We start from the raw sequence: 27783 nt of genomic DNA on the forward strand, positions 1-27783 counted from the left end.
GGATCGCTGGAGCGGAACGACCCGTGCGCCAGCGCCAAGAGCTGGGAAAGTAATGAACAACGTATATTTCCCAATATGGTATTTAACAGAGTGGCACCTTGGAGAGAGCCGGGGGGAGAGTCAGCACCACCGGGGAGAGGCGCGTGGGGAACGCCAACACTCACTCCTCATCATTTCTGATTGGACAGGCGCGGCTGGGCCGAGTTGGAGAAAGAGAGAGACGCCCCACAAAAAGCCGCGCAGGAGAACAGAGCGGGGCTCATGACAGAGGAGGAGAGACCCGGAGCCAGTGCGTGTGAGGATCCCTAACGAGAGACGGGCCACAAGGCGGAGAAGGGGGACTTCCCAGGGAAAGGAGCGGATTGGACGGCCTGCCACTGATAACGACGGACGAACGCGGTCACGTGAATTCCACTTTTTTGTTATTTTTCTTTCTTTCAGGTGTTCCTAATTTTTTGGCCGCTTAATTTTATTCCTCTTTTTGAAAAAGGAATCATTTTTTGTTCTGGACTATTGAGATGTATGTATGATGAAGCTACTTATAAATTATAATTTTGTTCACCTATTTTACTACCTATTCTCTCTCTCTCTCTCTCTCTCTCTCTCTCTCTCTCTCTCTCAGAATTTTAATTAATATTCATATAATATATTATTAATATATAATTTTTTGTTCACCTATTTTACTACCTATTTTAATATAATTATATTATTTCATATTCAGTATTTTTCCCTCTCTTTAATTACAGCTGATCTTCCCTTCACTCTCTGCCTCATCCCAGATCACACAGTTTTACAGAGGATCCACACCAAACCCTAAACCCAGGATAGAGGGGCTGAGTGAATGTGGTCTGGACTCTGTGCAGGAGGGTCATTGTGTCAGAGACGCTGTAGAAGGACAGAGTTCCTGCCCTGTGATCCAGGTACACTCCTATTCTGGAGGAGGAGGGAACAGGGATTTTAGTGTCCTTATTATTGTGCCAGAAATAGTAACTGGAGGGAGTGCAGCGCAAACTCCAGGACTTGTTATTACCTCCCATTACACAGTCATTACCCCCCCCTTTCCTCCTGATCTCTTTATATGACACTGCTATATAAACCCAATCCCCACTCCACTCAGCCTCCCAGTAACAGCGTCCAGACACACCCTCTCTGCACAGCACTTGGGGCCAGTGCTCAAATCTCTCTGGATGATCAGGATATGACTGGATCTCTCTCACATAGGTCACCTCTCTGTTCCCCTCAGACAGACGGAGCTTTCTGTGCACTGTGTTGGGGTCCAGTGTGAGCTGACAGCCATCTGATGGAGGAGAAGAGAGGAGAGCTCCACTCACATATTTTACACATCATACATATTTTACACATCTTTCATATTTTATGTGTTTAAATCTCATATTTTCTTTATTGTTCTCATTTTTAAGATGTTTAAAGCTTTTTAAACTTACTTGTGTCTTCTGAAAGTTACTTTTCACTTATTTTTACCCTTGTATTAGATTTTTAACCTCTCCCCTCCCCCTCTCCCCTCCCTCCCCCTCCACCTCTCCCCTTCCTCCATCCCCCTCCACCTCCACCTCTCCACTCCCTCTCCCCTCTCTCTCCCCTCCCTCCCCCCTCTCTCCCCTCCCTCCCTCCACCTCTCCTCTCCCCCCCTCTCTCCACCTCTCCTCTCCCCTCCCTCTCTCTCCCCTCCCTCCCCCCTTCTCTCCCCTCCCTCCCTCCCCCACTCTCCCCTCCCTCCCTCCCTCCCTCCCCCACTCTCCCCTCCCTCCCTCCCTCCCCCTCTCTCCCCTCTCTCCCCCCCTCCCTCTCCCCCTCTCCCCTCCCTCCCCTCCCTCCCTCTCCCCTCTCTCCACCTCTCCCCTCCCTCCCTCCCTCCCCCCCCTCTCTCCCCTCCCTCCCTCCCCCACTCTCCCCTCCCTCCCTCCCTCCCCCCTCTCCCCTCCCCTCCCTCCCTCCCCCTCCACCTCTCCACTCCCCTCCCTCTCCACTCCCCCCTCTCCCTCTCTCTCCCTCCCTCCCCCCCTCCCCCTCTCCTCTCCCCTCCCTCCCCCTCTCCTCTCCCTCCCTCCTCCCCCTCTCCTCTCCCTCCCTCCTCCCCCTCTCCCCTCCCTCCCTCCCCCTCTCCCCTCCCTCCCTCCCCCTCTCACTCCCCTCCCTCCCCTCTCTCTCTCCTCCCTCCCCCTCTCCCTCTCCCCTCGCTCCGCTCCCTCTCTCCACCTCTCCCCTCCCTCCCCCTCTCCTCTCCCCTCCCTCCCCCTCTCCTCTCCCTCCCTCCTCCCCCTCACTCCCCTCCCTCCCCTCCCCCTCTCCCCTCCCTCTCTCTCTCCCTCTCCCCTCGCTCCGCTCCCTCTCTCCACCTCTCCCCTCCCTCCCCCTCTCCCCTCCCTCCCCCTCTCCCCTCCCCCTCTCTCTTTCCTCCCTCCCCCTCCCCCCCTCTCTCCCCTCCCTCTCCCTCCCTCTGAATCTTCATTCATTTATTTAAGGCTTAATTACAGACTCACATTGTAAGAAGTCCTGTCTGGTCTGGGGCTCTAGAACAGAGACTTCTTCCACTGTGGAGAGAGAGATCACAAGAGAAAAAGATCAACCTTTTTCTAAGATCCTGGAGAAATTGAATGCTTGTTTCAATCTGCAAGTAAATGACAACTGATGTCACCCAGAATACAGTATCAGAATGGGTCTCAAATGTTACAGTAAAACAGAGCAGAGAGAGGAGACAGGATGGTTTCATCATAAAACTCCTGAGGAATTTGACTTGTGTTCTCTCCTCTCATCTCTATGCAGTGTCTTGCATCCTAGTAAACAAAGACATACTGGTCATTCTGTATTTTATTCTCTCAAGATTAAACAAAGCTCTCATTGAACACATTTAGGGTTATGCTCTAGCCAGAAGAACTGCCCCTTACATACTGGGTACGTTTATAGATTTCATCCCCAGTCACACTGAACACCTCTGTGATATTCTGGATCATCTGGAGCTTGTGAGCACTTGAAATGTCCCTCTACACTGTAATACATAAACCTTTATGTGACTAGGAAGTCACTTTGAGATTAAAACCTCTTTTACAAATGAGACCGAGCCAAGACAGGGTCAAACAGCAGCATAAGATCACAGAATCACAATCACGGATCCATTACAATAATATACATAATTATGTAGGTATATACAGAACAAAGTGCATTACAATACATACAATATGACAGAACATAACACAGGGAAACAGTGAATTAAACATATCCGTGCAACTTAAAGCAGTAGCAGCTTAACATGGGAACATGCATTACTCTAAAATTAAGATCGTTTAATGAAATAAGAGAATCAAGTTTGAGCTTGGCCTGAAGCTCGTTCCAGGACCAAGGAATATATAACCTGTGAGACAGACTGAAATGTCACTCACCCCTCTCATTAATAATATATAACCTGTGAGACAGACTGAAATGTCACTCACCCCTCTCATTAATAATATATAACCTGTGAGACAGACTGAAATGCCACTCACCCCTCTCATTAATAATATATAACTGTGAGACAGACTGAAATGTTACTCACCCCTCTCATTAATAATATATAACCTGTGAGACAGACTGAAATGTCACTCACCCCTCTCATTAATAATAAACACTGAACAAAAAGTTCGGAGATTTGTGTATGGTAGATTATTTCTCTGTTGTAATAATGCTTCTTGGCAACACATTTTATATCGTTGGAAAGCCTGTTCATTTCCCTTTTAAATGGTGCCCCATTTGTAAGGAACATGCATTTGTGGGATGAGCAGCACAGCTGAGTATGTGGGTTGCGCTCATGAAAAATGTGCCAAATCTTATGAAACAGGCGATGTCAGAGACAGACCGTGAAGTGGGCGTCCCAAGAAGACCGGTTCCTCACCCTTTCAGCACTTAGGAACCGTAGGCTGTCTTCTACAGATTTGCAGTCAAGGTTTGCAGGACCATATGGCACACGGCTTTCGGCCCAGAAAATCCGGAACAGACTGTACGCAGCCAATCTCCGGCTCATAGGGCTGCCAGGAGGCCTGCCATGACTGCCCTTCACCGTCAGGCCCGTTTGCACTGGTCTCGGCAACACCTGCACTGGAACCTGAACATGTGGAGGAACGCTACGTTCAGCCATGAGTCCAGATTCTGCCTACGGAAGTTGGTGCTAGAGTGACCAACACAACCACGCTGGCTGACTTGTGACAAATCCTGGTTGAGGAGTGGAATGCCATCCCACAACAGTGTGGGACCAGGCTGGTGACCAGCATGAGGAGGTGCCAGGCTGTTGTGGCTGTGTATGATTCCTCCACATGCTACTGAGGCTCCTGACTGTTTGTTAAATTAATCAATTGTAAAATTGCCAATATGTCTTGTTTCTTCCTTGTTACTGACAGACTTCAATCATCCAATCCACCAAACAACACCAAACAAGAGTCAATAGCAACAGCAGAATAAGCTGTTTGGCATTGGCAGAGAGGATTTGGCTAATTTAACATGAGCGCTACCCACATACTCAGCTGTGCTGCTCATCCCACAAATGCATATTCCTTACAAATGGGGCACCATTTAAAAGGGAAATGAACAGGCTTTCCTATGTATTAAATGTATTGCCTAGAAGCATTGTTACAACAGAGAAATAATCTACTGAGAGACTGAAATAAATACAGCAGATGTCGCAATTACAAGCAATACAGACAGGTTATATGGGTAATAATTACCATTCACCTCTGCCAGACCATATTTATTAATAAAAGTGCTTTTTGCTTTTTGTGATATAATGTGATTTTTGAAAATCAATTATAATCAAGACATGGGAGGAATAAATCATGTTAATCTTGTACATACATAAATTAAATAAGGTTTTCATCAACATTGATGTTTATTGCTTTGAACTGAACAAATTGGAAAAACTAATTTTACACAGTATTTTATGGAAATGATGAAGGAGCCCCAACACATATTCACAGTGGTCTACACACCACATGAGGGACAGAGTTTCACTCAGTGCTGCACATGTATTTCCTGCACTTGACACAAGTGTACGGTGTTCTTCTGCCTTTCTTGGGTCCACAGACATTGCAGCACTTCTTCTTGCTCCCGGCTGCAGTCTAAAATGAGGGAACACTTCAGCAGTTTTACTAACACCTCTCTCTCTCTCACTCACTATCCCTGACGGCCACAGATCCTCCATCCCTATGCAGCATACTCCTGAGTAGCACCTTTTGGCCTTTCTTTGTCAGGGAGGACACCAGGGACGTGTCGGCCATGAACACAAACGTAGATGTTGAGTGTGGTCAACAGTTGAGGTGGGAGCTCTGGCTGGTTTCTTCATGGTGTTCCTGCCATCATCGGCTTCCTCTTGGGGAGCTCCTGCCCCAGCTTGTGCAAAGTGAAAAAGTTCTGGCATGTGATGTTTTATTCACGGAGAGACTGATGTGCTGGCTGCAGATGCACTGGTCCTGGGGCTGGCTGAGGGTCGGTCTCATCCTCTTCTTCAAACTCACCGTCACACTCTCAATCCAGAGACATGATCCTGACGTGCAGTGTTGCTGGTGTAGTGCTGAGCATCGCTGCCTTCCACGCCGTGGCCAGTGCCTCTTATCTCCTGAGCCACTGTCGCTCTAAACAATATGCTGCTGCTGCAGTAGCCTATCCGTGTTTGACGTGCTGTGAGCTCAGAGAAGCTCTTCTGCATACCACTGTTGTAATGTGTGGTTATTTGTGTCACTGGGACCTTCCTGTCCGCTTTGACCAGTCTGGCCCTTCTCCTCTGACCTCCTTCATTTACATGGTGTTTCTGCCCACACAACTGCTGCTCACTGGATGTTTTCTGTTTTTCACACAATTCTCTGCAAACTCTAGATTCTGCTTGAAATACCAGGAGAACAGCATTTTCTGAGATACTGATACCCCCCTGTCTGGCATCAACAATCATTCCACGGTCAAAGCCACTTAGATCACATTTCTTCCCCATTCTGATTTTGGTCTGAACAACAACTAAACCTCTTGACCATGTCTGCATGCATTCATGCATTTAGTTGCTGCCACATGATTGGTTGATTAAATATTTGAATGAACAAGCTGGTGTACAGGCCTACCCAATAAAGTGATCAGTGAGTGTCTGTAATATAAATGTGAAGGGGGGTGCAGTGTGCACTAAATTAAATTGTGTTCTTTTAAATGAGGCCAGGCCAATGTGTCTCAGGTCGAAAAAATATATTTAAATGTTTAATTTTTCTTTTAATAAACATTGAAAACAGGTCCCACAGACCCAAACACCGCACAATGGTTAATAATATATAAGGTGTGTAAGTTCCTTTCATGTTGTAAGAGTGAATCTTAGGCAGATCACCTCATCAGTGTGTTGTCTGCAGTGACTAAACACACATTCTGCAGCAGGTTTTTGTCCACCAACCTCTTCCAGAAACTTTGACCAACTCCGCCTTGAAAACATCCTCCAGTCGCTCTTTCAGTTCTGAGACAGATTTCCTCACAGCCTCAAAAGAGACGTTTGGACTGACAGTGATGCTGGGAGGGTCTCCAGGTCCAGGAGGGGCACAGAGGGACTGACAGCTCTGCAGACAGACAGAAAGAGACAGACAGTGAACACAGATTCCTGTGCAGACACCAGGAGCAGATCTTTGTAAAAGAGGAACACACCTCACCATGTATGTACAGTGTACACAGTACACAGTGCAGACTGTCAGAGAGCCAGTGATGTTACCTGGAGGAAATGGATGTGATCCTCTGTGTGTGAAAGCTGCTCCAGCTCAGCCTCTCTCCTCCTCAGCTCAGCAATCTCCTGCTCCAGTCGCTCCAGGAGTCCTTCAGCCCGACTCACTTCAGCCTTCTCCTGATCTCTGATCAGCTCTTTCACCTCAGAGCGCCTTCTCTCAATGGAGCGGATCAGCTCAGTAAAGATCCTCTCACTGTCCTCCACTGCTGTCTGTGCAGAGCGCTGTTAGGAGAAACAGAAGGAGGAGGGTTGTACATCTTAACTAGGCCTTTCACTCAGCTCTTACTGGGACCCCAGACAGCCTGTTCCCCACAGTGTGGCTCAGTGGCATTGAGCCCCACAGGGCTGGAAAGTGGCCCAACACTGGGCTCCTCGCTGGCTGACTGGAGGAGAGCCCTGACTGAGCCCTGAAATGGCTCTTCCATCAGCCAGCTGTTGTCTTCTCCTCTGCTCAGTACCAATGGTGGCTTCTGAATATGGTTGCATACTGGGGACCTAAAACACTTCACATGAAGTGAAGCAATATTTTTAGAGAAGACGATATATAACTACGACATATAACTTCCTTGTGATCGGAAGGCGATGCACCTGAACAGCACCTGAAGCACAGTTTTGCACTCCGTTATGCAGGCAAATCTATATGAAATCTTTTTTGTTGATCGTAACATGATTTAAAACCTATATAAAACGATGTGTGTACGTGATGTGTGTAGCTGAGCCTTAATCGCCACGATAAATTCTTACACCGCGATGATAAGGCTTCTTGGTTTACAGCCTAACTTTCCCAACGACTGTTTTGTTTCTAAAAATACGTTTTATTAACAAAATAACAGTAGTTATCAAGACAAGACATTGTGGGAAGCAGCAGCAGGTAACAGCCATATAAAGAACTGAAAACAAAGCGCTAGCTCTTAACCCACGAGCTTCTGTTTACAACCCGGCCCCTGAAGTAGCCTGTTACCTAAAACTTCCCCCCTGCAACCTCTCCAGACACAAAATGACCTACCCACATAACAGCCCCCCTGCAGCAGCATCTGGTAAATGGTAAATGGTTTGCATTTATATAGCACCTTTATCAAAAGTGCTGTACAAATGATGCTTCTCATTCACCCATTAATACACACACTCACACACCAACGGCGATTGGCTGGGCAGGGGCACCTCAACACACCTAGGGCGGGATTGAACTGGCAAACGATTGACTGCCAGCCGACTGCTCTTACCGCCTGATCCAATGTCGCATTTCCCTCACAAATCCCTCAGTAACACAATACGTAAAACTCACACAGCTAGGCCCGTTTAGTTTAATCAGCTGGAGGAGGAGGTAGGTCCATAATAAGAATAAGTACCTGCAATACTGATTTTTATACATTAATTCACGAGTAGCACAGGCCTAAGCTTCAGTTATGTAAACATCCCAACTATCGATAGTTGATTTATTGACTTCTTGACTTGATTCTATGACCATCCACGTTGGTCCATGTTTCTGACTTGATTAATACAAATGTTCTAAAGTATCGCAAACAATGTGGCCTTTGCTCCAATAACCAAAGTTACTCATGAGCCAAATAAAATCTAAACTATAGTCTGTAAAATATCTGTCTAATGGTGCTGTGTGTACCTGTGTGTGTACGTGTGTGTGTGTGTGTTTGTCCATAAAAAATGTTTCACCGGGGCCCATCCTAACTAGCTGCCGAGGCGTGTCCAACCAAGACTGACACAAATGACAGAAAAAAGGAAGAAAACGGACATTATATATTATGTATTTATGTATGTACACAACTTTATGTCTGGTAAATCAGTGACTTAGCAGACGGAAAAGCCAATGTTAGATATTTTGAATATTCTAAATATATTTTTTAAAAAGAATATAATATATATATTGTGTGGCAGCAGTGCAATGCAGACAATCATGTAGATATGGGTCTGGAGCTTCAGTCACATCAACCATCAGAATGGAGAAACATTTTTATCTGAGTGACTTTGACCGTGGAATGATTGTTGTTGGCAGACAGGGTGGTTTGAGTATCTTAGAAACCGCTGATATCTTGGGATTTTCACGCGCACTCTTCTCTAGAGTTTGCAAAGAATGGTGCAAAAAAGAATGAAAAATCCAGTGAGCAGCAGTTCTGCAGTCAGAAACGCAGTGTTAATGACAGAGGTCAGAGGAGAATGGCCAGACTGGTCAAAGCTGATAGGAAGGTGACAGTAACGCAAATAACCACACATTACAACAGTAGTATGCAGAAGAGCATCTCTGAACACACAACGCATCATAACTTAAAGTGGATAGGCCACAGCAGTCAAAGTCATGTCTTATAAATACCTAATAAAGTGATTGGTGAGTATATATATATACATATATATTATTTATTAGAAGTCTATAAAATATGTCCTATAAATACCTAATAAAGTGCTATATATATATATATATATATATATATATATATATATATATATATACACACATAAATGTATATATTTGTCTGCCCTGACAGATTGGGGTGGGGCGGCACCCTCTGTGCTCCTATTGACCAGCCACACTGGTCAGTACTCACCTTGAGCGACTGCACAGCCTGTCTCAGATCCTGCAGCTCCTTCTCTCTCTCCTGGATTCCCTGCTGGAACTTACCCCGTGTCACCCCCAGCTGCTTCTGTGTCACAAATGACAATACAATGAAGAACTTTTCAACTACATTTTAATCTTCCATATGAAAATAAGACAAAATATATGGCATACAGCAGGTCAGTGTGTAGAATTGTGCTGGTCTTATAGGTAAAGCTGTGTGTGTGTCTCTGTGTGTGTGTGTGTGTGTGTGTGTGTGTGTGTGTGTGTGTGTGTGTGTGAACTAGCGGCTCTAGCGTGTAGATTCCAATTCAGGGAGAGAATAGGGGGGTGAGGGGTGTGAACAGAGCTGTCACAGAGAGATGACTTTGGCTCACTTCCTGATCTTTATCACTGTGGACTGTGCACTGTAGAAATCACTGTGTTGTTCCATACCTTTTCAAAATGTATTAATCTTAGCAAACTACACAGGTAAAAGCCTACATATTGTAGTGATAAGCAAAGGAAATGTCTATCGTCACTGTAAAAAAGCATTTATATTATTTTGAGTTTCAGTTCTTACCTGTTTCTCTGTCCTTTCTGCTGCAGCTGAGACTGTTTTATGGCCACTGTGTTCATCCATCACACACAGCATACAGATACACTGCTGATCAGTACGACAGAACACTTCCAACAGTTTGTCGTGATGAGAACAGATCTTCTCCTGCAGGTTTCCAGTGGCTTTGACCAGTTTGTGCTTTTTAAAGGCAGGAGATTCATAGTGAGGCTGGAGGTGAATTTCACAGTAAGATGCCAGACACACCAGACAGGACTTGATGGCTTTGTGCTTTCTCCCAGTGCAGAAATCACACGCCACGTCTCCAGGTCCAGCGTAACAGTGAGCAGGAGGAGCAGCTTGGAGTCCTGTCTTCTTCAGTTTCTCCACCATTTCAGCCAGGATGGTGTTTCTGCCCAGAACAGGCCTTGGAGTGAAGGTCTGTCTGCACTGGGGACAGCTGTAGACACCAATATGATCATCCTGATCCCAGCAGCCCTTAATACAGCCCATACAGTAACTGTGTCCACAGGGAATAGCCACCGGATCCTTCAGTATATCCAGACAGATTGAACAGCTGAACTGGTCCTGATCCACCGAGATATTGGCCTCAGCCATTTCACTGCTCACACTGACAGAGACAGAGTTTTTCTGTGGCTTTCTGACAGACACTGAGCTGAGTTTTGTTTCTGTGAAAGAGATTGAGTAATGTTTCGTTTCTCTGAAACTGCGTAGCAGAGTGAGCAGCAGAGACTTCCTGTTTGTGCAAATAGCTCTAGGAGGAGTGGTGTTGGACTGAGGCCAGGCTGAGCAGAGCAGGCTGAGCAGAGAGGGCAGATTCATGAGGAACTATTTAGTCTTAAGGGTCAAAGGGAAGATTTACTGAAGGACTGTGTGGTTTGAACCCCGGTGTAGCCACAATAAGATTCACACAGCCCTTGGGCCCTTGAACAAGGCCCTTAACCCTGCATTGCCCCAGGAGAGGATTGTCTCCTGCTTAATCTAAATCAACTGTACGTCACTTTGGATAAAAGCATCAGCCAAATGATATGCAATGTAATGTAATGTATTGTGAGCAGTAAAGGCCTGTATACACATGCATGGGATTCAATGTGGCTGCGTCTGATCTGAGTACCCAGTCAGACATGCACAGATACAGTGAGAGCAATAATTATTTGATCCCTTGCTGATTTTGTAGGTTTGCCCACTTATAAAGAATGGAACTGTGTAGAATTTTAATCATGGGTACATTATTTCATGCAAACATACAATAATACATTTATAAAATGTATATGATGTTGTTATTGTGGATTATTTTGTGATATTCTGTCTCTCAATGTTAAAATGTACCTATGATTAAAATTCTACACAGTTCAATTCTTTGTAAGTGGGCAAACCTACAAAATCAGCAAGGGATCAAATAATTATTGCTCCCACTGTAGGTCTTGATAAGGGATTGAATATATACAGGGGCTGATCCCTTAACTGTCTGGTATGCGAGCACCAAAGTTTTAAATTTGATGCGAGCCATAACAGACAGCCAGTGGAGGTTGCTGAGCAGGGGGGTGACGTGTGAATGTCTGGGAACATTGAATACCAGACGGGCTGCAGCATTCTGGATGAGTTGTAGGGGTCTGATGGCAGATGCTGGAAGGCCAGCCGGCAGAGAATTGCAATAGTCCAGGCGGGACAGGACCATTGCTTGAACAAGGAGCTGAGCGGGGTAGGTGGTGAGGAAGGGTCGGATTCCCCGGACCCACTGAGCACATTATCTCCTTGGGCTGCAAATAATAAACACCCTTGCACTGGAAGTGCTACTGCATCCTTGCCATCATCACCGGTGTATCACAAACAATCAAGAAAGAAAAAGGCCAAGGAATATTTCACTCAATATCAAAGAGAGGTCTCACTCGTTTTATTAGAAACCAACATGTTTGGCCATTAGTCCTTGACTGCATGTGTTTATGAGTATAACCAGCTGATACCTGCCAAAACTAGTTAACTCCTCACAAAATCTAAATTGAATTACAGTAAAACTTTGATTTTGCTCAAAGATAACCTAGTTTTTTCAGCCTATTGTGAGAAAATATGTGCCTCTTAAGAGCACAATTCTGGGAGAAACTCCTGCTGCACAGCGTGCAACTGAACGGTTTCTCCCCAGTGTGAACCTTTCGGTGAGTTTTAAGATTAGACAGATGGCCAAAGCCCTTCCCACACTGGTCGCAGTGGTACGGTTTCTCTCCCGTGTGGACCTTCTGGTGAGAATTGAGATTGCTTTTGGTGGAGAAACCCTTTCCGCATAGTGTACAGTTGAACGGTCTCTCTTGTGTCTCTTGTGAACAACCTGGTGTATTTTAATATATATATATATATAATTATAGCTCTGTCGTCCTCTAACCAGGCGTCTTCAAGCGCCGAACGTCTTCTGCGCCTTCTCCGTTTTCCCAGAATTATTCCTGAGCTGGTGGCCTCACTCCACACAGACTGGAGCTCCAGCCCCAAGACCACAGACAGGGGGAGTGTGGGGGTGAGAGGCTGCTCCTCTGGCTCCTGTTTGAGTTCTGCTTGCAGCTCCTTTTCTGGGTCTCCTGCAGGGCAGGGCTGCATGTGCAGCTCCTCCTCGTCACAAAGGGGTCCTTCACCACCACCATCAACAGCGGCTGCCCCCGATATGCCTGCACAAAAATATAAATATCTTTAAATCTTAACTGAAGTTAATTGGTCACATGGATTTGGCTTGATGGCCTTAGGAACTTATGATACAGTATAACCTGTATTTATGAATAAATATTATCCACGGGATATTACCACAAGTGATCTCCCCACCGATGTTCTGTTCCACCTGTGATTGGTGGATCCTCTTCCAGCCTATCCTTGCTAAGCAGCAGAGGTTCACACCAATCCTGCTCCCCATCTACAGGCTGACACACAGGAAGTGTGAAGATTCTGTCCACCGGAAGTTCTGAACGCCAGCAAATCACCGCCTTCTTCTGAACCCGCCCCCTCCCCGACATACAATAATAAAAACATGCTCCTGCCCAAAATCCCAAAACATAAATAATAGAAATTCATGCACAGTCCCTTACGTCCTGATGATTTTACCTCAAACTGTATATATCCAAGTCATCCGGCGCGTCGCGTTTCTTCTCCACGTGCACGTTCTGATCATCTTTGGCCGAACCTCTACTCAGTTGCTCGTCAAAGACTCTCTGTGTGACGGGTATAGTTCCTTTCCCTGCAACATTCGCTATTGAGGCCAAATTGCACAATTAGCCAAGTACTCGTGAGCAACATTTAGTCATACTGCTTCTACATTCGACCAACTAGTGAAATAATGTGCAGTGCTCGAAATATTACGACCTCCCTGCAAATAAACAGACTGACAACAAAACACGGTTTCACGTGAAGTGCAACCATACATACATGCAAAAAGCTGCAAAACTCAGGTCCCTCTCTGAATTCGTCGCAAACCTGAACTTCAAATGAGAGGTTTAGAGAATTGCCCGGCGTTCCCTCTCCGTATCCTCGCACAGCCCTGAGCTCTCCCTCCATCAGCAGTAACTTCGTTTTTAGCGCTTCGTTCTCTCTTTGGCTTCTGCACATCTGTAATCGTAAAACAGCAGACCCATCGTCGACTAGTTTAGTAATTTCTGCAACTGCCGTTTTCGCTAAAACCTCCATGATGGAGGCCACCTGAACCTGAAAAGAAGCACAAGTGGCCATTTTTGGCAAATGAGTTACATGAACAAGAGATTGTGGAGGGTCTCTGCTTGAACTAGACAACATCTGCGGATAAGACTATATTATACAATTACAGTATACCGGCTCTGGAGACACAATATGACCGAAGTATGAAATTACTTCCGGTGCAGGTACTAAATGGAGCGGTTGTTTTCCATATAACAATTCGACATCACCAAGATCCCTGGTGGTCTAGTGGTTAGGATTCGGCGCTCTCACCGCCGCGGCCCGGGTTCGATTCCCGGTCAGGGAATGTACTTTTTTTCGTAGTTCCCCTGTGCACTCCAATCTGATGAGCCAAACGTGCAATTATCTTTGGGATACTTTCAATTTGTCTCAAACATTGTAATGTGTGACAAAGTGCTGTAATTACTACACGGTGAAACCAAAATGTATAAAAAATACCCTTTAATAAAATTTATGCGTCTGCGCTTTGGCCACGTATGATTGTTTAATTTGCATATCAGAGGTATTTCACATCACAGAATATCGTCCTTGATATTGTTGTTGTCAAATAAACACGGCTGTTAAAAAGCCACTCCTTCGAGCCGGATTTGAACCAGCGACCTAAGGATTTCAACACTGCCCTCTACAGTCCTCCGCTCTACCAACTGAGCTATCGAAGGGAGTTAACAGCAGAAATAGCAAACTGAAACACGCACCGGATATGGTAGGAATGCGATTTGATGCAGATCAATACGAGCAACGGAAGGCAAAGACAATATTGCTCGATCCATATCCACACACTGGAACAGAGCCTTAATATTCAATTAACTTGTATGTGTATAGCGCTTTTTACAAAACAATATTGTCACAAGGCAGCTTTACAAAGAACCCAGGCCTGAGACCCCCTCCGAGCAAGCCTAGGGTGACGGTGGCAAGGAAAAACGTCCTGACCAACAGGAAGAAACCTTGAGCAGAAACAAGCTTCTGCTTCTACCCGGCAACAGTAGTGTTGATATGTAATATATAAATAAATTCAATTCAATCAATAATTATACAAATAGTAATTATGCAGATGACAGATATAGATGATTATCCGGGAAGGTCCGTTCTTGGCACAGGGAGGGCAGAAGTGGCAGGTTAGCTGAAGCCGGCGTCAGGTTGTGGTGCTTGAGGGCAGAACGTTTTTTTTTATATGCTTTCAAAAGAGAGCTCAGGATCAAAAGTGACACCACGGTTTTTGATGACTGCACTCGGGGACCTCAGAGACACCATCAAGGGGTAATGCGGCGTGACTCAACTCAACTGAACCACGCAGGTTAAATAACGAGTGAAATCAGGTGGCGCAGCTAACGGTTGGAGACACTGCGGCTCGACACCCGCACCGAAACATTGCATAACGGTACAATAATTCAAGCTCATTGGTTGACAATTGGTTCTAATTGCCACAGCCAATGGCGTTTCAACGTCGGCGCGTTCACAGAGAAGGGAGAGGGATAAACAGTGTCGTGGTTTGGAGATGTTTGTAGCTGCAATTCCTCTCTCGACCGTTAGAAGTCCGAAATTACCTATTGTACCTCTTACAGATATAAGGCTATGAGGCCCATCCACACACTGAAACAGTACACTGACAGAATAAGCAGTACCAATCAATTATTTATTAATTGAACCGTCAGTCAAAAAAACAATGCAAATGAAGCAAAAATTTGCTACCAAAAAAAAGATTTTTTTATTATTATTTCTTTATTATTTTTTTTTTTTACAAAGTCCTTTGTTATCATTATCCATCAGCAGACATATTCCCCAGGGCAGAGCATGAAACCAATCATAATTCGACAGTTAAAAAGAAAAAAATTGATGCCGGCGTCCTAGCGCTTGTACCTTTGTTTCTTCGACGCGGCGATGGTGTTTTTTATGTAGAATTTCACACTGGACCAGCTCCTGTTCCTCAGCGCGCTGGGCTCTGCCTGCACACACCTGAGGCAGTCACGCTTCGGGGGCAGTCTGCGGGTCCTGATGAAGCTGATCAGGTGCCTCTCCACCGCCTCCACCTCTCGGCTGTCCCACTTCCTCCTGGTCACACCTGCTGGTCCTCAGCTTAAAGGTACAGCAGGTTAAGATGTTTGCGTTAAAAAAATTCTTGCAATCCCTTCCCATCACTGAAAAAGGCTCGCTGACATGTTGACTCACCCTCTGTCAGTCGGTACAGTTTGGTACAGACTGACAGGCCGGCACTCTGTACCAAAACATTGTATAGTGGCACAACAACTCAACTCCCTTCGATAGCTCAGTTGGTAGAGCGGAGGACTGTAGAGGGCAGTGTTGAAATCCTTAGGTCGCTGGTTCAAATCCGGCTCTTAGGAGTGGCTTTTGGATCCCAGGTGCAGAGACAATAAGATCCAGGAGAGGACTGTCTCCAGCTTAATAAAACAACTGTAAGTGGCTTTGGATAAAAGCGTCAGCCAAATGACATGAAATTTAAGTTAATTGGTTCCGCTTCTCATTGGCCTCCACTGGCTTCCTATTGCCGCACGCATCCGATTCAAGGCCCTAGTGTTGGCATTTCAGGCTGCTAAGGGGACTGCCCCACATTACATACAATCCCTGATCACTCCCTACTCCCCAGCTAGACCACTCCGGTCTGCCAGCTCTGGTCGCCTTACGATTCCCTCTCTACGGGCACCTGGCGGTCGAGCTGCACGTTCACGCCTGTTTTCCGTTCTGGTTCCTCAGTGGTGGAATGACCTGCCTACCACTGTCAGGACAGCAGAATCCCTCCCCCTATTTCGACGCAGACTCAAAACACACCTGTTCAAACTCTACCTTAGTCCCCCCTCCTGATTTACCCCGCCCCCCCCTTCTGATACCCCTATCCCTGTCTAACCCCCCACCCCCCCCCCAAAAAAAAAAAAAAAAAAATTGCACTTATGATGACGACTATATGTTTAGAACAGCAGTCCAGGTGTATTTTTCTAGTTCTGGATGTGATGCTTTGACTTGTGGTAGAACCTATGCACTTGTAAGTCGCTTTGGATTAAAAGCGTCTGCCAAATGACTAAAATGTAAATGTAAATGTAAATGGTTCTAATTGCCACAGCCAATGGCGTTTCAACGTCAGTGCGTTCACAGAGAAGGGGGGGATAAACAGTGCTGTGGTTTGTGGATGTTTGTTGCTGCAATTCCTCTTGACCGTTAGAAGTCTGAAATGACCTATTGTACCTTTTACAATAAGTTATTAATTCCGTTTTCATGTTACTGTACCAGGTTTGGGACACCTCCGTTTTGGAGGACCAATATGAGCGGGCTTTTTATGCACTGGAGCGTAGTCAGCAGATTCCTCAGCGTTCTTCTCACTTGAAGGTTCTAATAAAAGGGAAAGGAGAACATTTTGTACACACCAGACGCGATGCGTATGGATTTAACATTTAACACGAGTATGGGAAAATGAAAACACACGGCTGTCCTGAAATGTAAAATCTGTATCATTGCTTATCGAGTAGTTTTTGATTTAAAGCGATTTCACTTCACTGCCATTTTAAGTTAGATAGTTGCATTTATATAGCCCTTTTCTCATACTCAAAGCGCATTACAGTGATGAGGGGAAAACTCGTCTCAGCCACCACCAATGTGTAGCACCCACTTGGGTGATGCAACGGCTGCCATTTTGCACCAGAATGCCAGCTGAAGTGGAGAGGGAAGAGATATATATATATATTTTTTTTGCCAATTGAATCAGGGGAATTTTTTTAGGTGGCAGGTTGAAAGAGCCAGGGTTGGGAATTTAGGGGAACCCCCTACTCTCTGTGCAGAGTGTCACGGGATCTTTAATGACCAGTGAGTCAGGGCCTCGGGTTAACATCTCACCCGAAAGACGGGTTTCTCAACCGACAGGGGACAGGAGAAGTTACGAAAGTGTGCGACGTGACGGCAACCTAACGTGCCGCCATTTTCCCGACGCGCGGTCACCACCGTACCCTCGTCCAGCGCCAGCAGCTCCTCGACCAGTTCCGCCAGCTGCAAGTCGCCATCGACGGCGGCGGCGGCGGCGGCGGCTTCCGTCAGGAGCCCGAGTTTCCCGCCGGCCTGGAAGTCGCGGCCGAACGCGTCCGCCGGCGCCCCGCTCTCCTCCAGGCTCGCCGCGTTCAAGATGGCGGCCACGTGCCTCCGGAGCCTCGGCGACGATACCGCGGCGGGGGCCCGGGCCCCGCACTCCTGGGCGAGCTGCCGCACGCAGGCCGCGCTCGGGTAGCAGGAGAGCGCCCCGGGCCGGGCGAACACGCGGGGGGTTGTCCCGCGGGACGGCGCACGCCTCGCGGCTCCGCACCAGGAGGTCCATCGCCGCCTCCGCCGACGGCTTCAGCAGGACCAGGACTTTCTCCCCGCCTTTCCCGCGAAGCTCCACCCTGGCGAAGTGCCGGCACAGCTTCCTCTCCAGCGGGGACACGGAGTCGTCGTCGTCGTCGTCGTCGTCTTCTTCGCCGAGGGGCTCGGCCGGGGGCGCACGCCTGGACGTGAACGCCGCCACCGGCATCTCGGACACCGGCCCCTGCCTCGCCCGGTTGAACAGGACGACTTGGGCCAGAGCGACCCGGGCCAGGGCACCGTAGCTCCGCCTCGTCGGGTCCAGCAGGACCTGCTGCCGGAGCCTCTCCAGCCTCTCGTCCAGGTACGAGTTCAGCAGCGTCACGTCCTGCGTGAGCATCACCTGCGGAGGCCGGTCCGACTCGTCCCCCTCAAGAGGGGCCGGGGTGCCCGAGGGGACCAGCTCGCCCCACCTCCGCTGGAGAATCTTGCGGAAGTCGCGGGTGGACTGCGCCAGGCGGGAGTCTCCCTTGGCCGAGGCTTCCTCCTCCACCAGGCGGCAGATCCCGTGCAAGCCGTGGCACAGCCGGCGGGCCAGAGACGGAGTCCGGTAACGGTTCCGCTCCTCGCTGAAGCCCGCCACGCCTCTCACGGCCGCCACGACGTGAGGGAAGTTCGAGGGGACCAGGAGGTCCTCCAGGGTCGCCAGCGGCGTCCGCTTCCACGCCTCCACGAGCAGCCTGGCGACCGTCCGCGGCCTCTGCCGGATGTACTCGTGGCTCCCGCCGGCTCCGCCGCCCAGCCGGCTCAGCATGCTCTCCCCCAGCCGCTCCTCCTTCACGGCGGCGAGGACCTCGTCGTCGGCCATCCCGCAGACCAGCCTCTTCAGGCCCTCGCTGACGTCCGGCGGGCGGGGGGCCGGAGAGCTCCCGGAAGGACCGCGCGCGTAGCCTCCCGAATCGCGGCGGCGCCTCGTCCGCCCCCGCCCCCGCGCGCAGCTGGCAGCCCTTCGCGTGCCTCCACAGCAGCGGCTTGGCGAAGAGGCCCTTGCAGTAGGGGCAGTACCTGAGGTCGCCGAGCTCCCGCTTCGGGCCGAACCTCCGACGGACGACCAGCTCCCCGGCGCCCGTCCGGGCCACGGCGGAGTTGTGGACAAAGTTCCCCTGGTTGCGCAGCTGGGCGAGCCGCGCGCGCCGCTCCTCGGAGCGCTTGGGGAAGCGCACGGCGCTCGCCACGTCCGGCTCGCCGCGGTGCACGTGCTCCAGATGGCGGGAGATCTTGGAGTAGCCCTTCTGGCAGTAGAGGCAGTACTGCTTCTTGTTGGGCCGTCTCCCGCGGCCGGGCGGCTCGTCTTCGGCCCGCGCCGGACGGTCCGTCTCGGGAGACGGAGTTCGGGGAGGAAGCCCGTCCCCGCCCGGGCGACCGCCGGCCTCAGAGTGCACCTCCTCACAAGCGCCGTCTCCCGGATCCCAGGGGTCATTCCTCCCGAAAAACTGTGTGGACAAAAACGAAAACGTTACACAGGCCGAAGATGTTCTCGCAAACATTATTGGTGGACACAACCCCTAGATCCTGATTGCTTGGATGTGGCTCCAAGTACGGAGTCCAATCATGAAATAGAGCTGAAATATTATGCCACCTTTGTTTCATATCACAAGCCAAATAGTCCTCCATTAACACACAAAGGACCGTACAGAGATTACAAGGGGATGAAAACAGACGGGCCGACGCACGTGAACCCCAAACACTCAGAAAAGGCTTTATAACTGCGGGCCCGCGTAGTCGTAGTTGTGAAACGGCCGTAAATCGTTCTCAAAGTGGTGTATTACAACACGTCCTGGGAACCCACCAGATAACCCCCAGGGCTCTCTGCTTTTTAACTCCACGAGGCAGGGGCGTTAAGGAGCACATCACCACAGCACAGAACGCCCGCCCCCTGTGTCCCGGGAGCTTGAGAAGGGACACTCTACCGCAGAGGAGAGGCCCGGGGGCCACAGGGTCAAAATAAACACAGACATTTGTGACGCTAGGAACAATTTAATTTAGCTTCTCAGCTCTGCATACGTATGTATATACACATTTATTTTACTTTGCAGTGCATTTACAAGATACATTTTTGTCACACAAAGCCGAAATGCAGCAAACACAGGCAGACTTTCAGACTGCGAAGACTGGAAAAGTAATGACGCATTGATGAATTTGCAAGGACTTTAGGAAGGACAGATACTTGCCCTTCGGTAACAATCACTTTAACACGCCGTTCATATTTGATTTATTCCAGGGATTTTCCCCGCTTTGAAATGTCGTGAAATTTCATCACGAATGACCCTGCACTCTGGACTGTATTATCATAAATCTACACCGTTTTTAGCCTTTATGTGCAGATTGAAGCTAAAATTCATAAAAAACCTTTTATGTTGTGAGAAAAGGTAAAAGCAACACCAGTGACGACAGGGATGGTGCATTCGTTGAGTGAACGCATTAAAAGCATTTTAATACATCAAGGTGGATTCATTCGGTAAAAAGGTTCATCTGGCCATTTTGAGTCTTGAGTGGCAAAACTGGAATGCAGACCCTGTCACACAGGCACCTAAGCACTATTTTTAGGCAGGAAAAACACAGTAATCAGTCTTTATTCAGGCAGAAAAGGCGTTCATGTTTTTTTTCTGACGACGAACGTGCCCCCCTGACCGAGCAGGCCTGTCTCTGACTCTCGGACAGGCTACAGGCGGAGGTAACAAATTTCAGATGTCCTCCCACTTCCTCTGATGTCACTTCCTTGTTGGGCGCACGCCATTGGTCAAGTCTGACGCCGACGGACTCTTCCGTTCCTGCCGTTCCTCCCAACGGCTCGGCGAGCTCCTCCCCTCATCGCCCACCAGGGGGCGTCTTCGCACAGCGAGCACAGGCAGGAGGAGCAGTCCGGAGCCTCGCTGCCAACAGGGCGTGACTGGGCCCCGGAAGGTCGGCAGTTCAGTGTAGCCACCATTAAATCCACACAGCTGTTGGGCCCCTGAGCAAGGCCCTTAACCCCACATTGCTTCCGGGAAGGGAGGGGGGGGGCGGGGGATTGTTCCGCCCCTGCGTAGTCTAATCAACAGTAAGCCGCAAATAACTACTTATAATTATTACGTTATAATCGTAATGGTCTGTGATGGTTTTGGCTGCGTGCGTCGCGGGCGGAAGGGGGCGGTCAGCACCCCGGGCGTACCGCGCTCAGAAAGGCAGAAACGCGTACAGTCCGGAGTTGGCGGCCGAGCCGCCGGTGTCCAGGGCGGGCGGGGTCAGGCCCGTGGCCTCCGCGCCCCGCTGGCGTCGCGCCCGGCGTCTCCTCTGGGCCACACGCCACTGACAGCGCCGCTTCTCCACCTCCTCACGGGTCAGCGCGCTGATGGGCGCGTGGTCCAGGAAGCCCTTCGCCTTCCTCATCTGGTACCTGGGACAGGGAGGAGCGCGTTACGATCACCACCGGGCCCGACGTTAAAACACATCTGTGACCAGCTTGACCAGCTCAAGATTTAAGACGATGCGACCTTGACACTTCTCTAGTGTGGAAAAAGTGTAAAAAGTGTCTTGTAAGTGTAACCAAGTTTTCAAGAAACCCACTTTTTTATGAAATAGATTTACCACAGGGAATGCAGCAAAATGTCAATAAATCATTCAACCTGCCAATAACTTCAAGCAGACAGCCGAAAAGAATAAGAATATATTATCCGGTTTTTTTTTTTAACATTAATTTATCAGTTTTGATCATACTTTGCTAGAATAAATATCAAGTGGTTAACTAAAAATACAGTCACTTTGAATGTCAGCTGTTAAAAACGTATGCATGGAAACAGTACCACAGTCTTCTCTTGGCAAGTTTCTCCGCCCTTGCGATGGGATCGTTGTTTATCCGAGCTCTATAACGTGCCATTTTTTCTTTACCGGACAAACGAATCTGTTAAAACGGGGAAAAATAAAATGCTAAAGCTGACAGGTTTTTATCTTGATACAAACTAAAGGCAGTTCCATTCATAGCATCTTGCCCTGAAGTCAGACTTTCTAGGGGGACACCGAATGGCACCTTTTGAAAGGTGGGAACCATTTTTCTATGACTCGGGATCAGGCAGAACCCAAAACAGCAGCGCACAGAGCTTCCCACATCCTGAATAAACTGCACTCGCAAAGACCACTGATTTAATCCATTTAAGACGACGCGATCTAAAGCGGCCAGCTTCATTCCGCAGGGTCTACAGGTTTTTGTTGTTACTCAGCACTTTAATTGGCTCAATTAAAGCAGTCGATAACAGTTAACTCCCCTCACCTGGACTCTTGGGTCTGAATTGGTGCAGATATTGCAGGGGAAAAAAAACACACCCAGTGGCTCTCCAGGAATAAAGATCACTGCTCTAAAATGTCTTAATGACGGAAAAACACTCTTTCTGGACATTTCTGCCTGCACCAAATTATTATTCTGATAACACTGACTGACATACATTTAACTGCCAACCTTTTATTCACGTGTCAGAAGTTGCGACTGAAGATTTAGCAAATATCTGAGAAATACTAACCTTTCAGCTTAGAGGATCCTTCGCAGTGGGCCTTTATGTCATATCCTGTCACATGGGCACCGCTCATGCGACAAGGTCCAAAAATGGTGTTTCAAAAATTCAAATTCAAAATAACGGACGAAGGCATTTCCAAATAAATCACTTTGAAACAGAATGTATTCACCATATTAGATGAAGGTTTTTTATTTTATTTTTTTATTTTTTTACTGTGGCCACCAGGAAATTCACAGCAGTGGAAAAGCCCTGGTTCTTGCCACACTCCCAAGCAGAGGTCATTTGTTGACTTTCTTCGAATGCCATTTAAAGGAATATACCAAAATATACGTTTTCAGGCTTTTCCAAACAAGATTAATTCTCATTTTTGTGGATTCACTGGCTCGATTTCCATATTAGCATAATTACCTGAGCATAAAAACTTGAAGCCTATCGGTGTCAGTAGCCTACCTCCTTCAAAGTGAAGAAATACAGCCTACAGCAAGTCTAATTTACACAAGGTATCGTGTGTATTTGAAATACACTTAAAATAAAATATGAGAATGTTTTCGGAGAAGTCATACGGTTGGAACTATAACCGCTGAACACGCACGTATCCTTGCTGAACACACAAGCATCTAGCTCTACCTTTAGAAGGTGCGCAGTTGACTGTAATCAACCAGCGGAAGACGGAAAGATCAGTGGAGGAATCGCTGAGACTGAGAGCAATACGTTTGTGCCCATGTACTGCGAACGCAATTTCGTAATGAACTGTAACTACGCCGAGCACCACAGCGTTGATACCGTGGAGAACAGCTTCTAAAATGTGACCACTTCAACTTGGTTGGAGCCCCGAATGCACCTCTTGCAGTCACAGCTCCACTTATCGAGATTTCGTTTGAGAGAAACAAGTTTTATTTTAATGAGCCATTTATTAATGCCATTGTCATTAAAAAAAATAATTAAAAAAAAGGTTTAGTGATGAATGCCAAGAACACAGAGCTGGGCATCCGGTAGATCGACAGAATCTGAGCTCAGATTAAAAGATGCAGGGCTCACAATTAAGGTCAGCGGTACAAGCCAGAGCTTGCTAAAAAACATTCAGAGCTGAAAGCAGTACTTTGCGAAACAGCAGTGTTGAGCTCTTGCTCACTAAAATATCTGGAACGAAAAACGGCGTTAGCGTACCTTTTTTCCCGGAGTAGCCCGCTGAAACTCTTCACAGCAGCCCAGATTCCCCTGTGAAGGATCACTGTGGATCAGTGGCCATGTAGGGGACAGCTCAACCAAAACATGGGGTGGGGTTGTCAACCAAATATACGCAGTCATTAACAAGAGCTTCGGCCCAATCGTTACTGCTCCTAAGCAGTAGTAGTAATAATTATAATAATTATAATAATTATAATAGTGGGCGGCCTGTAGCATAGTGGTTAAAGTCCATGACTGGGACCCAGAAGGTTGGTGGTTTGAATCCCGCTGTAGCCGCAATAAGATCCGCACAGTCATTGGGCCCTTGAGCAAGGCCCCTTAACCCTGCATTGCTCCAGGGGAGGATTGTCTCCTGCTTAGTCTAATCAACTGTACGTCGCGCTGGATAGGAGCGTCTGCCAAAATGCCAACAATGTGATGTTATAATAATTTGTCATTTCGTCTTGGGAAGTTGAATACCCTTAATCTACCTGCACATCTCTTTGCTTTTCCTTTCCTCCACGCGGTCCGTGTTTCTCCGGAAGTGTGCCCAAGCCTCCGGCCTCGCTCCAGACACAGTGCACCTGCATCAGGTTGGGAGGGGGGGCGAGAGGCCAGCCCTCCGGGTCCTGTTTGAGTTCTACCCGCAGCTCCTCCTCCTCCTCCTCCTCCTCCTCACAGAGGGGTCCTTCAGCTGCCCGCAACATGCCTGAGCAAAAATACAATGAACACAAACCACACAACAGACATTTCAGACCACAGATTCTGCAAACACACCAGATGCAGTCTCATTTTCACAAGATTAAAAGGATTGTCACTCACTGCCTTCCCATTAAAATAAAATTTTAAAAAATGTTACATTCCAACACTTTTACTGGGTCCTTGATAGTATAACAGCATTAGAAACTCAGAAACATTGAAGCAACACAGTAAGCCTTAAAAAAAAAAAAAAAAAAAAAATGAAATCTATATTCACAATTTGCACTCATTATTAGAATACAGTATTGCATGCACGCCAATATAACAGGTACATGCCGTAGTACTTGCAGGATGACCAATAAAAGGGATATTACCACAGGTATTCTCCTGTTCTGCCTGTGATTGGCTGCCCTCCGGATCCTCTTCCAGCCTATCCTCACTGAGCAGCAGAGATTCAGACCAATCCAGCTCCTCATCTTCAGGCTGAAAAACAGGAAGTGGGAAGATTCTGTGCACCTGAAGCTCGGAACAGCAACAAATAACCAACTTTCAAAAGCGTTAGCAAAACTATCATAAACCCGCATCATAGTTTCTATGGCCTTACTTACGATCGTCAGGCACTAGCTCCAGTTACCTGGGTGACTGGTGGCTACCAGAACATACCTCGCGTTTGATATGTGTCAGTTGTAAACGTGCGTCTTCAGTTTTCATTGAAACTGATCCACAGCTTTCAAGCCGCCCCATACTGACTTTCTCGGGGGTCAGACGATTTCCATTCTCTGAAAAAACAACGGATACAGACTAGCTACCTAAACCTTGGACGTCCTCAACAGAAGTACACGCCGTTATCAAAGATAGCAGGTTAATTTCTGTTGACGTCACTTAACACAGTGATGGAATACCTTTAACCTACCTGGCTAACATTAGTAAAGTACACAAACATAACTACCAGTTGACAGTCAGAAGACAAGTCAGAAAAATATTCTCATTTTTCGTCACGCAATAGAAAATGGTAAAATAAGGAACTCACGTCTTTGTGCTTCTCCGAATTCGTCGCAAACTTGAACTTCAAAAGAGATGTTTAGAGAATTTTCCGGCGTTCCCTCTCCGTATCCTCGCACAGCCCTGAGCTCTCCCTCCATCAGCAGTAACTTCGTTTTTAGCGCTTCGTTCTCTCTTTGGCTTCGGGACATCTCCAAACGCAAGGCAGCAGACCCATCGTCGACGAGTTTAGTGATTTCTGCTAAGGCTGATTTAGCCAATACATCCAGGATATAGGCCAACTGAGCCTGAAAAGAAACGCAGTTCGACATCTTGCGAATATTAAAATAGTTCTTCAATAAAACAGAGACGACGACAATACTTCCAACTAAACAAGCAAGCTGGATCTGCACAGAAAGCCTCCAGAAGACCTGCCCCAGTGGCCCCTGTCTGCACGGAAGAAAATGACCCACAAAACCGATTTCCGTGAGGAGAAACGCTATGTATTCCGGTGGCTTTGAGAGCGATGAATTCAAAATAAAAGTATTAAGTGCTCTTGGGAGAGATGTCTCAGATTTCATATCCTTATCATTCAACACGAATAAAAATGAAATTCAATGGTTGTGAATGTGGAATCAAAGGATCTCTAATCACTTCTGATTTAGTTTCAGAATTTTTCTCTTGTCAGGACCCGAACTAGCCCTCCTCCAGGAATAGAGCTGGGCGGATTTGCCATTTATTGCAGTGGCACCACTAGAGGTCAGTATGGTGCTGGGTATTGCAGCAACAAACGTCCTCAAAGCAAAACACTGTTTATTCGTCCTTTCCTCGAGGGTCTTCAGCACACTTGTCCCTGGTTCTGATGTGCACTTTATTGTAAGTCACTCTGGATAAGAGCGTCTGCTAAATGACTATAAAGTAATGTAATTGTCAGAAATGTGGGACAGGGGAACCAAATGCAGACTCCAGGTAAGGTGCAAAAATAGCAGGCTTTAATAATAAAGGCAAGGGGCAGACAGAGCATAATCCAAAAAAACAGGCAGGGTTCAAAAACCAAGTGATCAGTCCAAGCCGGGCAGAGGTACAGAAATCACAATTCAAAGAGACAGAGTGCAAAGAGCCAGGCAGGAGTCGCAGAGCAGAAATTCAGAAATCCAAAAACCAGATCAGAACAGAATAAAAACAGAGGCTAGAACGGAACAGAGAACAACCTTACACAAAGGTAATAGAACGTGTAAGTCACTTTGGACTAAAGGCATCTGCCAAATGACTAAAATGTAAATGTAAATTAACTGACAAACTAGCAACGAAAGAACAGGCAGGCTTAAATATACTAATAAATTAACTAAACGATAAACAGGTGCTGGGGAAACAGATGACGAGAAACGGCTGGGACAAGACAGGAAGGAAGTGCATATAAGGAGTGGGGGGGGGGGGGGGGGGGGGCGGAGACGCGGAATGGGGAAAGAGGTAAAACAAGGACCGGAGTGAAAGCAGAGATAAGGACAAACAATAGGGGAAGGGGCACAGACATGAAGCCCATCTGAATATCCAGAAAAACTCTCTCAACCAGTGCACCCTGAAAGGGGAAAAAGTAAGAAGTCTGACATGTGAAGCGGGTGGTGCCAAAATAAATTACAGCGACCACTTAACAGTCCGTTCCTGACTCATCCAGGACGTTCCAAGGGAAGGGTCTTTTTGCGTTATTACAGAGATACTTTTGGACACAAATTTCGAGGTACGTTTCAAACTCCGTCGTTGAAGGCACGCATTTCACTGTCCTGCGATCAAGGACTTTTTGCCAAGTGCAATGGGAATTGTGGAATGAATATAGTGAGTTAGCCAATCAGATTGCATCATCGACACAGTGGTCCTGCCACCGCTGACAGTGAGTGACAGCACGCTGCTGACTCAGCGAGAAAGATGGACGCTTTCTGCTTGCTCCATAGTTAAAAAAATAAATAAAAAAAGATTTCCCTGACTTTTCAAGGACAGTGAGATGTTTGTCCACATTCCAAGTCTTCTTCACGATGACAGCAACATTTCAAATATTTCTTTTGGACGAGGGGCTTTCTGGATAATTATTTTACAGCCCGTTAATGACTGAATATTTACTGGGTAAATACCGGCTACTTAGTATGTATAATTATGAGGTACCGTTTCTGATTTCAGAGGTAGTTGTACAATAAAACAGGCAGCAAAACGTATTTTCATAGTACTTAAGAAGGTTAACCCCAGAACTGCACACAATACTCTCGGTGCGGTCTGACAGGGGTAGGGTTTAAGATGAGGCTACCTGACCGTGTCTGAGAGCCCTGCAGGCAGACTCTGATCTGTGTGAAACACGGACATCTGCACTCTGCTGCCCACGTCATCAGCTCGGGATTTTACTGCTCCAGCGGCGGAGGTCATTCTGCAGCTGCGATTAAATACAATTTATGTCTGATTTAAATTGAGCAATTACACATACCGTAATAAAAAAATGTAGAAATGAGTTCACAAAAAAATAATTACGATTTTGAGTTCAAGCCACATGCACTTAACATAAAATAACTAACTGCCCATGGGTTTTAGA

The 27783-nt window shown here is 47.3% G+C and overlaps 2 protein-coding genes, 2 long non-coding RNA genes and 3 other non-coding genes across 9 annotated transcripts; 2 read left to right on the forward strand and 5 right to left on the reverse strand.

Annotated features, from left to right (window-relative positions):
• Positions 1-689: 689 nt before the first annotated feature.
• Positions 690-10720, reverse strand: LOC133130145 (tripartite motif-containing protein 16-like). 2 transcript variants are annotated; one of them, XM_061244450.1, is made up of 6 exons: positions 9856-10720; positions 9286-9381; positions 6716-6949; positions 6377-6566; positions 2499-2540; positions 690-1297 (listed from the first exon to the last, which is right to left on the reverse strand). In XM_061244450.1, the coding sequence occupies exons 1-6, from the start codon at positions 10669-10671 to the stop codon at positions 771-773; spliced, it is 1905 nt and encodes a 634-aa protein (XP_061100434.1). In that variant the 5' UTR covers positions 10672-10720; the 3' UTR covers positions 690-770. The 2 variants fall into 2 exon arrangements, with proteins under 2 accessions (XP_061100434.1, XP_061100433.1); XM_061244449.1 differs by having other exon boundaries at positions 2499-2549; positions 6407-6566; positions 9856-10719.
• Positions 10721-11515: 795 nt separating this feature from the next.
• On the reverse strand, positions 11516-13662 carry LOC133130164 (uncharacterized). 2 transcript variants are annotated; one of them, XR_009708914.1, is made up of 4 exons: positions 13252-13662; positions 12931-13075; positions 12637-12749; positions 11516-12503 (listed from the first exon to the last, which is right to left on the reverse strand). It is a non-coding gene; the product is annotated as an uncharacterized LOC133130164 (long non-coding RNA). The 2 variants fall into 2 exon arrangements; XR_009708913.1 differs by having other exon boundaries at positions 12637-13075.
• Positions 13663-13750: 88 nt separating this feature from the next.
• On the forward strand, positions 13751-13822 carry trnae-cuc (transfer RNA glutamic acid (anticodon CUC)). The gene has a single exon. It is a non-coding gene; the product is annotated as a tRNA-Glu (tRNA).
• A 286-nt stretch (positions 13823-14108) lies between these two features.
• Positions 14109-14195, reverse strand: trnay-gua (transfer RNA tyrosine (anticodon GUA)). Its single transcript is given in 2 exon segments — positions 14109-14144; positions 14159-14195. It is a non-coding gene; the product is annotated as a tRNA-Tyr (tRNA).
• A 955-nt stretch (positions 14196-15150) lies between these two features.
• Positions 15151-16330, reverse strand: LOC133130165 (uncharacterized). Its single transcript, XR_009708915.1, has 2 exons — positions 15703-16330; positions 15151-15595 (listed from the first exon to the last, which is right to left on the reverse strand). It is a non-coding gene; the product is annotated as an uncharacterized LOC133130165 (long non-coding RNA).
• Positions 15789-15875, forward strand: trnay-gua (transfer RNA tyrosine (anticodon GUA)). Its single transcript is given in 2 exon segments — positions 15789-15825; positions 15840-15875. It is a non-coding gene; the product is annotated as a tRNA-Tyr (tRNA).
• A 3501-nt stretch (positions 16331-19831) lies between the features above and the next one.
• LOC133130157 (uncharacterized) lies at positions 19832-25872 on the reverse strand. Its single transcript, XM_061244475.1, has 7 exons — positions 25258-25872; positions 24891-25006; positions 24602-24710; positions 24020-24237; positions 23529-23579; positions 21657-21754; positions 19832-21250 (listed from the first exon to the last, which is right to left on the reverse strand). Exons 1-7 carry the CDS (start codon positions 25787-25789, stop codon positions 21031-21033), a joined length of 1344 nt encoding a protein of 447 aa, XP_061100459.1. The 5' UTR covers positions 25790-25872; the 3' UTR covers positions 19832-21030.
• Between the last annotated feature and the right edge of the window lie 1911 nt (positions 25873-27783).

Source organism: Conger conger, chromosome 6 (assembly GCF_963514075.1).
Source record: "Conger conger chromosome 6, fConCon1.1, whole genome shotgun sequence".
Taxonomy (NCBI): Eukaryota; Metazoa; Chordata; class Actinopteri; order Anguilliformes; family Congridae; genus Conger; species Conger conger.

Bases quoted from the DNA above. Each gene is read 5' to 3' on its own strand.
- LOC133130145 (XM_061244450.1), bottom strand. From the start codon at position 10,671: ATGAATCTGCCCTCTCTGCTCAGCCTGCTCTGCTCAGCCTGGCCTCAG. The intron at 6,950-9,285 runs GTGAGTACTGAC...TTCTCCTAACAG, and splicing joins AGGCTGTGCAGTCGCTCAAG to CGCTCTGCACAGACAGCAGT. The intron at 6,567-6,715 runs GTAACATCACTG...GTCTGTCTGCAG, and splicing joins ATCACATCCATTTCCTCCAG to AGCTGTCAGTCCCTCTGTGC.
- LOC133130157 (XM_061244475.1), bottom strand. From the start codon at position 25,789: ATGAAATCTGAGACATCTCTCCCAAGAGCACTTAATACTTTTATTTTG. The intron at 23,580-24,019 runs GTAGATTAAGGG...GATCCTTCACAG, and splicing joins AAAAGCAAAGAGATGTGCAG to GGGAATCTGGGCTGCTGTGA. The intron at 21,251-21,656 runs GTACTGTTTCCA...TCCCTGTCCCAG, and splicing joins CTTGCCAAGAGAAGACTGTG to GTACCAGATGAGGAAGGCGA.